The sequence below is a fragment of the Drosophila bipectinata genome, chromosome XR (genome assembly GCF_030179905.1).
Source record: "Drosophila bipectinata strain 14024-0381.07 chromosome XR, DbipHiC1v2, whole genome shotgun sequence".
Taxonomy (NCBI): domain Eukaryota; kingdom Metazoa; phylum Arthropoda; class Insecta; order Diptera; family Drosophilidae; genus Drosophila; species Drosophila bipectinata.
The window spans coordinates 22,011,846-22,025,969 of record NC_091735.1 but is presented as its reverse complement, the minus strand read 5'-3'; the positions used below and the strand labels follow the sequence as shown (position 1 = coordinate 22,025,969).

At 40.1% G+C, this 14,124-nt stretch overlaps 1 protein-coding gene across 1 annotated transcript; it reads right to left on the bottom strand.

Annotated features, from left to right (window-relative positions):
- Positions 1-3,133: 3,133 nt before the first annotated feature.
- On the bottom strand, positions 3,134-14,046 carry wgn (Tumor necrosis factor receptor superfamily member wengen). The gene is made up of 5 exons (XM_017232892.3): positions 13,596-14,046; positions 8,117-8,696; positions 7,705-7,942; positions 4,420-4,611; positions 3,134-3,973 (listed from the first exon to the last, which is right to left on the bottom strand). Exons 2-5 carry the CDS (start codon positions 8,690-8,692, stop codon positions 3,825-3,827), a joined length of 1,155 nt encoding a protein of 384 aa, XP_017088381.2. The 5' UTR covers positions 8,693-8,696; positions 13,596-14,046; the 3' UTR covers positions 3,134-3,824.
- Positions 14,047-14,124: the final 78 nt, after the last annotated feature.

Here is a 14,124-nt window from a genome sequence, read left to right as displayed (position 1 = left end):
AAAAAAGGGTTCATTTTGGCCAAAGTCTCCTTCCCAAGAACCTATAACAGTATTTTTGAAGCCTTACTAGTCATAACTTAGCCAATATGTGTCCGATTGTTAAGTGATATACCTTCCCGATCTTAGTTTTTGGAGTACTAACATTTTCCAGCCAAATCTGGCCATCGAAAATTTGAACCAATTTTCAAACATTTTTTAAGGGGTAGCATCATAATTTTTTCAAAAATTTTTCAAAAATTTATATTCTTCATATATTAACGCAGATCGAAGAGGATTAAAGCCTCATTCATATTTGGTATTCCCTTTAAAAATTGGCTAAGAAATGGCTGAGATTTTCACAAAAAATAGTACTCCTGGCGCCATCTAGGTGTGACGAAGCAAACAGGACCCAGCCGGGACACCAACCTCCCGGCAAGCAGTGTGAACTTTCTCCCCGTTTTCTAGCCATTTTCTAAACGTTTTTTGCCAAGTTTTTATTAAATGGAAAAACCAAAGATCTCTGGAAGGGAAACCCACTTCCTGTCGGCTTTCCGTTGCGTTTGTTTTTCCCATAAAATCCCCAATAGATATTGCAAATATTTTTCGTTTCTATTTCGTGTCTATTTCCAGTTGAAATCGCATTTCCGCCGCCGCCCGCCGTTCAGTTTCTCGGCCAACGGAAACGATCCAAAAATCGCACAATTCACCATTGCGAGTGTTATAAGTATTATGAATATATGGCCAACCAAAAGTCGAAGTCGATGTCCAAATGGGCTTGCAAAGCGTATCAAATGCCAGGCTGACCGCATTTGGATGGCCAAGTGCCAGAAAGCCAAAAGGCCTGGTTGGTCAAGATGGTCAGAAAGGTGAGGTGGCCGATGGCTGGTGGCGAGGTGGGGGGCCAACTACGTGCACATTCCAAGGCATTCAAAACCGCCAATTGCCGCCAGATTTCTACTATACTCGTGGCGCTATTTTTGATTCATTGAGCAATTGGCTTGGCTATTCATATTTTTTTCAAACCAAACATCAAACACTTCAGGGACAGCTGAATAAATTCATTCACATTGCTCACTTATTGTATACTCGATAGTCATTCGAGATCTGGTATCAAATGTCTTAACATTCCCCCCCTTTCCGGCTAATGGCCACTTCCTTCCGTTTCCGCTTTTCTGCTTTTTACGATCAATCTGCCATCTCAAGTGCATTCTCCAGCAGCTGCAACTGTTTTAAAAATATACACACATATACCTTATAGATGGGAACTATAGATGTATGGATGTATATCCCAACCAAATGACTTTGACATGTGCCGGCGCCAACTGCAGGAAAGAGATCCGGAAATCAATGGATTTATAACCAAGGGATGGGAAAAGATACACAGATCTATAGATTCTATAGGGATTATTATGTTAGCTTTGATATGGTATGAAATATATAATAATAAGCTTATTTAGTTTCTACTTTAAAGATATAATCATATAATACCTAGTACATATAGTTCAGACTCTAATTAGATCTATAGAAATCCAATCCATTAGTTTCTTGAGTCTTTAAGATCTACAACCCATTCCTTAAGGTAAACCCTTTGGTCTTTATAAAGTTAAAACCCTCTCTAATCCATCGACTATTTAGTTGGTAGTTATTTTTTTTTTTTTTTTTTTTGCTAATTTATGCCACGTCGCGGCTAATTAATTTCTGCTCGGTCCCGGTCCCGGTCTCGGGCCATGGCTGGAAACGAATCTCCAATCAGAAAAGCTCGGACTCCGTGCCCGGAATGGCCAATAATATGGTGGACACCGAAGGGGGTAACTGGCTTTTCATTGGAAATGTTTTGCGCGTTTTGCAGTCGTAGCGTCGCCATTGCCACATCTCGGAATCAACATTGAAATCAACATTGGCATTTAATCGAATTTCATTAGCTAAAGACACAACAAAATTCCATCATAAACAAACAAGCCGACACTGAAGGAAAAAATTGGATACTTTTATGGGGAATAGGAGAGGTTGGTTATGAAGAATCTATACCTCTTTAGTTTGGGAAGTAGCAGGTGTTTAGGAGAACCCGTATCATAACAATACTTTCTTAAGAAACTTAAGAATTATGAAGAACCTTCAGAATTTCTTGAGAACTTTTTCTAATATATGATATATATATTTTTGAAATTATTAGGAAGATATCATATATATAGCTCTCTTATGATGGTCTTCTAAAATGATCTATCCCTACGATAATTCTTTACTAGCCCTCTTATTAAGAATCTTACCTTCCTTAAGAATCTTCTCTAGAAAAAGATTCTAGTAACCCCATCTGGGAGCTCTCGAAACCCCATTTAGGTCATCCCCTTCTTTTGTTAATATGTTACCCTTTTCTTACCGTGTAGCTACAACAACCACATTGTAGCCCTGACAATCATTTAAAATTTTACAACCGCAATACAATGGAAAACAACATTAATAAATGCAAAAGCAAAGGCACACTCGTTCGTCGCCATTTGCTGGCCATTTTCAATGTTAACTTGGAGACAATTCTCTAAAAATGCAAATGCCAAAGGCACCCAAAGCTATCTGGGGGATAGAAAATAAATACTAGTGGTGGTGGGGCCGAACGGAGGCACCTATTTCCATTTTCATTTTCATTTCCACTGAAAGACGTTTCCTGGCCTCCCCCTCCGAAAAACTGTTCAAGATCTTTGCACAATTATGCATATGGTTTTTTTTTTAGAGGATTGGGGGCTTTTGAATATGGAAATGGAAATGGCAATGGAGGGGAGGGGAGGTGGTTCTACGGAGACATCTCCACTGGGACATGGAAGTAGACGAGGCTGTAGACGCAGTGGTGCCAGCCAGAGAGATCCATTTGGGGATACAAACAAACTAAATATTATGCTATATATTTTTATGATTAATAAAAAACTGAAAAATAAATATCTTTCTCTTTTCAAAGTTTAGAATTTTTGAAAAATATTTTCTTGGAAAAGACTCGTAACTACAAAAATGTAGGTTTATGTTTGGGAAGCACTAGTGCGTGATTTTAAAAAAGGAAATGATTTTATTTAAGTACAGATTTAAGTAGAGAAGTCGAATTTTAACCGATTTCTATACAAGACCTTCTTATATTATCCAAAATCTCAATAAATTAAAATCCAAAATATTTCGCATATGCATAAAACTTTTTATTGTTTTGTCGCACAGAGTGATGATAGAGCACTTAGGTTATAAACATTTCTCATTCTAACATTACAAGTTATGCATTATTTATCGTTATTATCGTTATAATTAGTTCTATCATAAGCTTTACCATTACTATTACAGTTAATACGATTTAGCCCAAAAGTTGTGTATACTTGAGGGATAAAGTGTTAACAATACTTGACTCTATATATGATTGGTGTCTATATAGAGGCTGATATGTTGTTGATATTACTTGGTCTTGTTCTCGTTTCGATCGCCTTAATATTTACATTAAGTAGAATTGTTAATCGTAAAAGTTGTAATCCATATTTATGTATATAGCCCCGTAATCCTCTCGCTCGTCTACAAAATCCCTTCTATTTACAAAATCTTCTACGGTCTCCTTTTGATTTTTTTCATTTTTTTTAGCGTGGGGGATTGGGTTTGGTGATATCTCCATTATTACAAACAAGTCAACATAACGATTCATATTATATATTAGGACAAAAAAAAAAGGTTCGTAATATTAGAATAAGATTAATAATATTTAAATAATAATAATAGTTTCGGCTTCCATTTCTTTCGTTTTAATTTCTTCTTTTTTGTTTTAAGCGGCTGTTTGTACAAAAGTTTTTCCGATATCCTGGCACTCCTTAAGTATTACCCCCCCGTTAGCCCTTGGGGCCCATGCCCATGCCCATGCCCCCTCCAAAACCCCCACCCATTCCCATTCCTAGACCCCCATTGCTCTCCTCTATGTAGACATTGCCCGGCTGCAGGGTCTTAAGGATCCTTCGCTCCTGGTGCTTTCCCCTTTTCTCTGCAAGAATAAAAAATACAAAAAAAATTTCAATTTATAAATAAATAATCATTAAGGGTGAGTGATGATCAATGATCGATGGTCTGGCTGACAGACAGGCCACAAGCCACGTTCCTTCATTTAAATTCCATCTGCATTCTGCAGACCCCCTTGGATTTTAGGATTTTGCTTCTTTTATTTATTTCTTTTTATGGATTTTTTAGTTGATTTTAATCTTATGGAGTGGATCATTTGCCACCCAGGACTATATTATTTGTTGTATAATTTTAATAGTTTATTTATTGCCTTGAAAAGAAACAGAATCCTTCGACTTGGACTTGGTCTATTGCTTAGAAATCCCTTTGGGAAACCCGCTGGGATTACTTTCCGACTCAAGTGGTTGACCTCAGTCGGGGTCTAGAGAGGAGGAGGTTTAGGACCCTGGAGTATTCAAGGGTGACACTTACCAGGGAGTAGCACGTGTTGTGGCTGGAAGATTCCCGACTGCGCCGCCTGCCCGGAATCTGGATGCCCGACCTGGATGGCCGAGGCGGGCAATCCCCGCAAGGCGTCCGCATTCCCAATGAAGAAGGTGCCTCCGTCCAGGCTCTGCACCTCCGCCAGCTTTGCCATCAGTTTCGTTGACAGCTCCTCCACATCTTTTTGAAAGAAACATAAAAATAATAATAAAGAAAATAAATTAATTTGTTTATCAAGAAATGAATGAGAAAAGTTTGAAATAAAGACCAGATCTCCTGTTAATATTTACAAATGATAAATTACGATTTCTCGAATTTAAATATTTATTATTTAGGTGGCGGCGGAGGAAATCGAGAGCCTCGTGGAGCCTCGAGTTGCAAATTATAAACAAGAGGCGCCGCCGCCCGCATTCGGTGGCCAGTGGGCGGCAGCGGCATCGGTGTCGGCAGATAATTTATCATTTATTTATAAACTGCCGACTTCAAGAAGAATATAAACCAAAAAAAACAAAAGAAAAAATTAAGTTCCATTGCCCAAGATATGCGATGTTTCTTTTTTGGCCATCGTTCAACGCCTTTTATTATAAACAATCGGCCATAAAAATCTGGTGGAAAAATACATGGAAAGGTAAACACGCCAGAGAATAGTAAAAGCATGAGAAAAAAAAATATTCAGATCAGAAAATATAGAGGCCATGCGAGGCCAACAAATTTTCAAATTTGCGCAGTTCAATTGGCCTTTGAATTTTCCCCTCATTTTCCCCTCATAAAGGGGGGCCTTAGTGGGCCTAGTCTCTGCCCAAAATGCGTGTCTGGTTGGTTTGTTTGGAAGCGATCGATTTTCCATGGAACTCGCCTGGCCACAGATTAGTGAACATAAACGAGCAGTGCGAAGAAATCAAAGTCCAGGAAGCCACAGAGAAAAGTCTGGAAAACTTTCAAAGGGTTGGGGCTTTAAACAGTGAGGGAGATATGAGGAATGTATGTATAAGGAAAGCATAAGGAAAGCATCAGGAAAGCGCAAGGAAACTTTAGGGAAAGGAATAAGGATTTTTTAGAAGAGGTTTGAAAGCAAGAACGGCTTGAGGAAAGAGCCACGAAGGCATGGAAAAAATTACAAAAAAATCATAGGACAAAAAAATGAGGAAATCATAAGAAAAGCACGTTTGAACCACAAGGAATCCTCAAGAAAATTTAAGAAAAGTAGCCAACAAAAGAAGTAAGTTTAAAGCAGCTCTTTTTAATGCCCTTTTTTTAAGTTCACCTCGAAGTATCTATATTTGGAATGTACTGCAACATTTTTGCCCAGATCTTGAGCATGGGCGCGTGCCAAAAGGGGGGTAGGAGGAGAATTGTCAATGATGCGCTTGAACGCCTCGGAATGGGGGAAACACTTCCTACTCTGCACCCTTCCAACCAAAACCATCGAAAAAAGTGCAGTTTCCTGTGGCAAGAGCCAGATCCAGCACCAGCAGCTGGTCGATGTTCAATCATTTCAATATATATATACGCAAAGATATATATATAAATAAATATATATATATATATAGAGGAGATGAAGGGATATATGGGGAGTATATTTATAGAACCCTCGACAGACAACAGGAGGGGAAAATGTAGAAACACATTAGCGCGTGTTGGAAACTCCGCTTCAAGTGGCGATTTCTCGAACTCCGATTCGAATTCGAATCGGGGAAATCGAGGAAAGTCATTTGGGAAAATCTGGAGACGATCCCCCCGCCCCTGCATTTCCTGCCTGCTGTGTGGAAAACATGTTTTTCCTTCGGCCTGTCTGTCGATGTGTATGTGTGTGTGACATGATTTTGGAATTTTCTGTCAACCGCGGAAATGTTCGACAAACATCCGCTTGTCCTTGGAAGTTGGAAACTCAAAAAAAAAAAAGAAAAAGGGGGGAACTAATGTGTGATTTTTGATGTTTTTTTTTTTGTTGGTTACCTGCCCACAGAACCACCAAAAAAAAAAGAAAAACACTCATATATTACGAAGATGTCTTGGCTACCGGAAGAAAGAAAATACGGAAAATATTTTCCACGCTGGACACGCAGCACTTTTCATTTTCATTGGAGCGTGGGACGTGCAACGTCGACACACCCTGAATTATGGATTTACATCACTGGCAACATCATCAACAACAACCACAAGGGGCAAGAACAAGAGGCAAGAACAAGGGGCAACAACAAGGGGCAGGCGTAGAGCCCTATCAAAACATGGCATAAATCTTCCGGAAAAGTGAAAATCTCACATTGTTGGTTTTTCGCCGTTTTTCCCTGATCTAAATGTTGCAAGTTGCTAGTTGATGGTTGTGTTGTTGCTACTCTGCCTGCAACATGTGGCTCGCGTCTGTGCGCCACAAAAAAAAATCTTTTCTTATATATATAGTATAGTATAGTATAGTTGTATATATATTCCCTTTATTTTTATTCGTGTGTGTGTTACTTTATTTTTTTTGTTGGAATGGACACCCTTCTGGGTTGCGGTCTGCTATGCTCCATTTGGAGGCTGGTTGCCCTGGGACTTGGACCCAAGTTCTTGCAACTGGGAGACGCCCCAAGGGCAACTGTACTTTGCAGTTTTTGTTTTTTTGGGTTTCGGGTTGCTCATGTTTCGCGTCCCACTGCGGTCAAGTCGAACATGGAAGCCACGGGTCGGTTCCACAATTTGTTTCTCAAGTGCACTTGGCGAAATCTTATGGAAATATTTTGATTTATACTGAGAGTTTATGGTATTTTTGGATGATTTCTTTCAGTGCCTTGACAGATTGTCATGCAAATCGCGTTTTGCTGTCGCACATGCGCCAAATATTTGGACGTTTCGTTCTACTTTGGCACAGGCGCAGTCGCAGTTGCGGTCGCGGTTTGGGAGCCCAGTGCTCCTCCACAGCTTGTTTAGTATTCTCCAACCTTCTCCGACCAGGCGTCTTTGCGATGCCGCATCAAGATTCCCCTTCCCACAACCTCAACCTCAACCACGGCAATACATCAAAGTGTCGTGTTCTGGGCAGGCTTATAAATATGTATGGGAATACACGGACTGTTTAGGGCTTTCTACGGCCACTTGGCAATGCCAGGCAGGCCGATCTGCCAGAGAGCCGATTCGGACTTTTCGGGCCCTTGGCCTGGCCAAGAAACGCGATCGGAATTTAAACCAAAATCGACATGGGAGCGTGTGAAAGTACAGAAAGCAGTGAAAGAACTGGACTAATGGAAGGTCTCTTTCTAGGGATTTCTATTGAGGTTTTCTATTGAGACTTACCCTGATCCAGACGACGCTCCATGCGGCGCCATTGGCGCATGTGGTGGATGAGGATGCAGGCGGCGACGGAGAAGAAGAGCAGGCAGGTGAGCACGGCGGCATAGAGGACGCCCGTCTGCCAGTCGAGCGCCCAGGCGGCGGCAGTGGCCTCCTCGTGGAGCTGCTGCAGTTGCTCGTGGGTCAGGTGCTGCAGGTGCTTGGCATGCTCCAGGTGCTCATACTCAGAGGACTTTCGGCGCTAAAAGGAGGAAAGAAAAAATAGTTTTAGAGGTTTTAAAGAAGCTACAGACCATGGCGACCATGACCGTGACAGGTACATCAAACATGGCGACCGTGACAGTGAGCCTACTTCTAGCTAATCCTTTGATTAGTCCTTGGAATAATACATAAATCCTTCAAGATAACAACTCACCTCCTTCCAATTGGGCTCTGTCTTGGCCAGCACCACCCAATCGATCTTTAAGTCATAGATGGAGCCACAGATGGTGTCCGTGTGCAGCTGACAAGGACGCAGTGGTATCATTTCGTCCTGGCACCGGGTGCAGGGTATGCACCGGTTTCGATTCGAGTCCCACCAATGCTGGGGGGCACAACCACCCGCGGATGGCTGGATGCCCGCCGACTCGTCCGACAAGTCGGTTTGTTCGGCGGAGGTGGAGATGGTGGATGTGGTTGTGGATGTTGACTCTGTGCTGGCTCCCAAAACGGAGCAAGCTGTGGAGAGCAGGATGAGAGCCAAACAAACTTCCGGGGAGCACCAGCTTCTCCTACTCCTCCACTCCGATCGTGGGTTTTGGGTATGAATTGGGTTCTGGCCGGGATCTCGCCTTCGCCGGCGCTTATGAAACGTTGTGTGTGTTGGCATTTGGGTATCCGATTCGGTTTCCGTCTCCTGGTGGATCTGGGCTAATATATCCTGGCTAATTCTACTCGTCGTCGATCGTTTCGTTTTGGCTGCTGGTCTTACCGGCAGTCTTGGCGGCATCATTATACTAAAAATAGTAAAAATATTCCTATTAATATCAAAGAAGTAACTCAAAATATTTCTCACTGTAATGGATAATATGGAAGAACTAAAAAATTTTACGATCTCTGATGGATACCATCTGCATTTTTTTCCCATGAGAACTTTCTCGGAGAGCTCAGGCCACTTAGGATCTCCAGCAGCTATAATGTTTTTTTGCAAAATATATACATACATCTACTATATGTATGTCTATATGGTGTATGTATATATATATCCCTATCCCCTTTTTGGAGGCATAAAAATAATTCGCGCAACGGCAAACTAATAAACGGCCAACGGTCATAGTCATGCAATATTTCCATATTACTGATAATGCGACGCCAGTTCCCTCATCATCATCATCATGATAAAACATCACATAGCGATCATCATCATCATCATCATGATGATGATTATAATCTCGAGTGATCATAAATGCGTACAGTTTGCAATCAAATTTAATGGACAGCTTGGGGTACCGCCGATTCCCTACCGACGCCCTCAACTCCTCGACTCTCTATATAGCTTGGGTTCATTGCTCATCGGATTACCCCCCCTTTAGGTTTTTGTTTATATTTTTTTTTGTATTTAAACAGAGCTCCTCACCAGATACGATTCGATTTGATGATTCCTTGGATCATCAAACTATAATAGACAGCGATTATTATTTATGCAGCAAACGCGACGACCAAGACGACAAGTGAATGGATCGGGTTCGGAATCGGAATCGGGATCGGGTATGGGGACTTCCGCTTTCAAGGCTTCTCACTGACTCTGTTTAGTATCCCGAAAGGAAAAACCCAGAAGCCGGTTTCCCTGGAAAATCCGGGCTTCCACACACTTTTCAATCATAAACCATTGAAAACCCGGGAAGCGGATGAGAAAAAAAGAAAAAAAAAAGAGGGATATAAAGGGAATGGGTTGAGGAATAGGGAATGGCTATGGTGGCTATGGTTGGCTATGGGTGTGGGTGGATCGGGGAAGGAAGGTCCATACTATACCATACCATATACCATATAACATAGAGAGACCAATGACGAGACCACGTAAACCGAGGGAAACAACAACAGGAAGAAGAAATATTTAATTAAAATCAACCATTATGGCCACCGTCACCATAACAGCGGGTGGGGTTCTCTCTATAGGCAAGTGCATGTGGTTGGTACGGTGGTGCTGTTTGGTGCTGTTGGTGATGTGCTGTGCTGTGGTGCGGGTTCGACTTTAAGCGGATGGATTGAGTTACCCAAGTCGGAAAAAAAAATAATAATTGATTGGGTGAAATTGGAATTGGCGATCAATTGAGAATTGAGGGGGAGAGCTCATTAGCATTTCAACAACAAGTGTTTAGTGTTTCTCAGTCTATTCAGGAAACCCCTAAAAAGGCAACACTTCCTCCTCCTCCTCCTCCCTTGACTATATAATTAAAAACCCATTTGACCGGGCTGATTAGATTTTATTTTCATAGAAAATTTCAAACTTTAAATAGAAATGAAGTTCCGGTTACCAAACGCAGACAGGTTTCTGTTTCTTTTTCTGTTCTGGCCAAGTGACAGCTCCAGAAAGCCAACCAAATATATAGAGGAGATTTAGGATGTCAACGCTATGGTGTAGTATCTTTAAGATACTTTTCGTTGGTGTTGTCTTTTCTCGCTTTTATTTATTTTTTTGAACAACTCGTGTTGCGATTGTTGGGTTGTTGTCGCCGTTGTCTGACAAACTGACAGTGACAGCAATTTAAATCATGTTGCCTTTTTGTTTTCCACTTTTTTGTTGTTGTTGTTGTTGTATCTTATGTTGCACTAATTGAGGCTGAGGCTGTGGCAGCCACAGGGGCTGTGTCATTGCAAAAGGGGGGATGGGGATGGGGCCGATCACTGATCGCCACGTTAAGAAAAATGGGTCAGTATAGTATAGTATAATATAGTATAGTGTGTATTGAACGAGAAATAAATAAAGAAAAGAAAGCCACATTGCTGGCCGCATTTCCAATCCAATTACCAAAAGTGTCCAAATGGCAGACAGGCTGAGAAGAGACAGGGGACAGGGCATTTTCCTTTTGGCTTTTTCTGTCAGACGACGGCACAGCTGCCAAGGAGAAGCGAAAAGATTCGCGTATTTTTATCTCAAGACCCAAAATAAAAAAAGCCACATCAAACAAAAACCAGCCAAAGGGGGACAAACTCGTTGCAGTAAGTGAAGTCATGATCTTGGGGATGCTAATGTGGGGAGGAGATGTGTTTTGCAAAAATAGGAAAGATATAGAAAAACTAGGGGAAATAAATTCAAGTATTTTAGAAGTCAAAAAAAACTTTTATAGAGTACTTGTGCTGATCTTTTCTTATTTAACTTGTTTTTTCTATTCTCGAAAAAGCCGTTTTCTGTAAGAATTCTCAAGCAGTTCAAGAGGATCAAGCGCTTTTAAAGATAACATCACAAAACCTTTAAATAAAAGCTGATTTTTAGAGAAAAATATAAACTCTTCTTAATTTGTTAATAAACCATATGGACTATTATAATAAAGAAATATAGTAAATCAAGGTTTATGAAATAAAAAGCTAAAAAAAAACATTTTTTTTTATTATAATTCCTAAAACCTCTCAAACAATAGGCAAAAGCTTTGATAAGAAAAGTTTGATCTCTTCTGGGACTATTTCCAAACTGCCCTAAACTAAACCCACATAAGTATATAATTAATTAAATTTTATAGAAAAATAAAACCCTATTTAGAAATCTTAAAAATAACTTGCCTTCAAACCAACCTTGCAACATCTCGGATTTGTGAAAGAATTTCTACAATTTCTACAAATTTCTGCTGTTAATGCTGGAGGCTTTAGTCTTTCTAGAGAGTGTATTCCACCCACTTACAGCATCAACAACAACAACAACAATAATAACAACAAAAAAAACAAAAACAAAGAGAAAAGCAACGACATTTATTAAACTGTCAGCTGAATGCTCACGAATTTTTTATGATTCTGAATCTGCGGTTGGACTGATTTTTTGTTTTTTTTTTTTTTTTGTTGTGTATCTCTAGCCATCTCTGTTGCACCAATATTTGTTTTTTGTTGTCGCAATGTGTGTGTGTGTGTAGTTGTTTGTTGTGTAAATTCCAAAACGCGACAAAACCATTAAGCACTTTTCATGGGACAACGAGCAGGGAATTTAATGAAACAACAGCGCGACGATGATGATGACGATGATGATGATGATGATTATGATAAAAAAGAAGAAGCATCAAGCAACCTGATCAACAATTTAGCTTTTCAGTTTTAAAACATTAGCCAGCCAGCCGGTGAATGGGAATGTTTACTCAAGTGTGTTGGCAAAATGTTGTTTTTGCCTAAAACGCATTCAACACACGACCGACCCAACTAAACAAACAAATTCCTGGTCTGCTTAACTCTACTATATGCCTTAGACCCGCGATCCTAAAATAAAAAGAAGGGGGTGCGGCACACATACAGCCGACACCCCACCTATAAAGGGGGGCAACCAACTCGCACCAACACTCGAAATTGCACTTAACAAATCGCAAATCATCGAAATCCCAAACTCGAAAACTGGTAATATTGATTGATGACGGATGGGGGGGGAATTACCCAGATGATCACTTGACATTTCAGAGAAATTTAAGGAAAGTTTTAAGGTAACACGACTGGTAAATGCTCTTTAAAATGGTATAGCTTCAAGAACTTAAGGGGACTAGAGCTGAGAACCGATTTACTAACAGTTTTAAAGCTTCTGTCTCCTGAGGATCATCAAAAAAAAGGGTTTCAAGCTTCTAAAAATAATAAAAAAAAAAAATATCCTTTTAATATTATAAATCTCAAGTAGTTTTCAGACATAAAACCAAAGACATAAAGCTTCTGTCTCCTAAGGACCCTCATAAGATGGGTTTCAAGACACCTCTTATAAGAAAAACCTCCTAAAAATATTTAAAAATATCTATAACTTTTAAAATATTATAAATCCCAAGTACTTTTCAGACCTAAAAACCCCCTAAAAACCTATTATTTTTAATATATCGTAATAAAATATCTCCTTGAAACAAGTACAGTATCTTTAGTATTGTATCTCTATCTGAATATGCATCTATAGCTGCACATAACTCATCTTGACACGGACAGATTTTGACAGTTTGAAAAAATATATATAAAGATAGGAGGATGAGGGGGTGCTGGGTTATGTAAGCAATGTTAGCCGGGGAGTTGAATGTTTTTTTTTCAGTCCCCCCCCCCCTTCAGTCCTCAGTCTTGCAACCTCCCCCCTATTTATTTACAGAGTCTGGGCACGAGCCTAAAGAAATCTTCGATGGGGGAAACAAGAAAGAAGTGCAGATGCGCTTTGGTTTGGTTTTGGATCTTTTTTTTTTTTTGTTTTTTACCCTTTCAGGTCTTTTCTGTATATATCTGTATCTGTGTATCTGGTAAATGTATCTGTATCTGCATACAGAGGGCTGCCTCTGTTTCGGTTTTCGGTTGGTCGCTGTTTCTACACTCGATTTATATTTTTTATCATTTGATTTAATTCAATTCCATTCCATTTCGGTGTGTCTGTATCCGCATTCGCATCCCCACATTCCCAACCCCAAAAACCCCAAAGAGAGATGATCATCATCATCATCATGATCATCAACTGGGCCCGTCGCTTCCGAAACAGACGATCCGAATCATAAACCATAACACAACATATATATATACATACTATAATCCACATATATATCATATATAGCATAACGATTATGAGTGTGGCTTGTAGTTGGAGAGAGATTGGAGAGATACAGATAATACATACTATATACTATATATATAGGTTTTTATTTATTTTTTTGCCGGCGGACTTGAGCCCGACTTTCTGACATATTTTTGCATTAAAAATCACTCACTTTTCGCCAAATCACTCGGTTTTTCTCTCAGTCTATCTCCACTAGTCGTGCCTTCCTTTCGATTTCGTTTGATGATCCTCTGAATTTTTTGTTTTTTTTTTTCAGTTTTCAGGCCACATCATTTTCCGCGAGTTTTCCACGCGAGTTATCCCAACAATCCAATTACACTGTGGCATCTGCTTTTCTTCGTTAAACACTTTTCCTTTTTTTCGTTTTTTTGATTTTTTTGAATTTTGTGCACTGATCGGAACAGTAAAAACAAAAAAAATTGGCCAAATGGTTTTGAAAATTGGTTTTCGAAAGCAAGAAACTTCACTGCACTTTTCCGGGAGCGCGAAGTAAACGAAAAAAAAAAAATAAATAAATAATTGCCGAGGGAAGAGTGCGTTTTCCTCCGCTTCTGTTTGGGAACTATATGATTCCTCGATCGCTCACTGCCGACAGATTTCAGATTTCTGGCCAGTTCGGGCCGAACGGTTGATCTGTCGGGCGAGTTGGCCACACCACCAGAGAGCCGAAGAGAGAGAGA

Bases quoted from the DNA above. Each gene is read 5' to 3' on its own strand.
- wgn (XM_017232892.3), bottom strand. From the start codon at position 8,692: ATGATGCCGCCAAGACTGCCGGTAAGACCAGCAGCCAAAACGAAACGA. The intron at 7,943-8,116 runs GTGAGTTGTTAT...TCCTCCTTTTAG, and splicing joins CAGAGCCCAATTGGAAGGAG to CGCCGAAAGTCCTCTGAGTA. The intron at 3,974-4,419 runs GTAAGTGTCACC...TTATTCTTGCAG, and splicing joins ACAACACGTGCTACTCCCTG to AGAAAAGGGGAAAGCACCAG.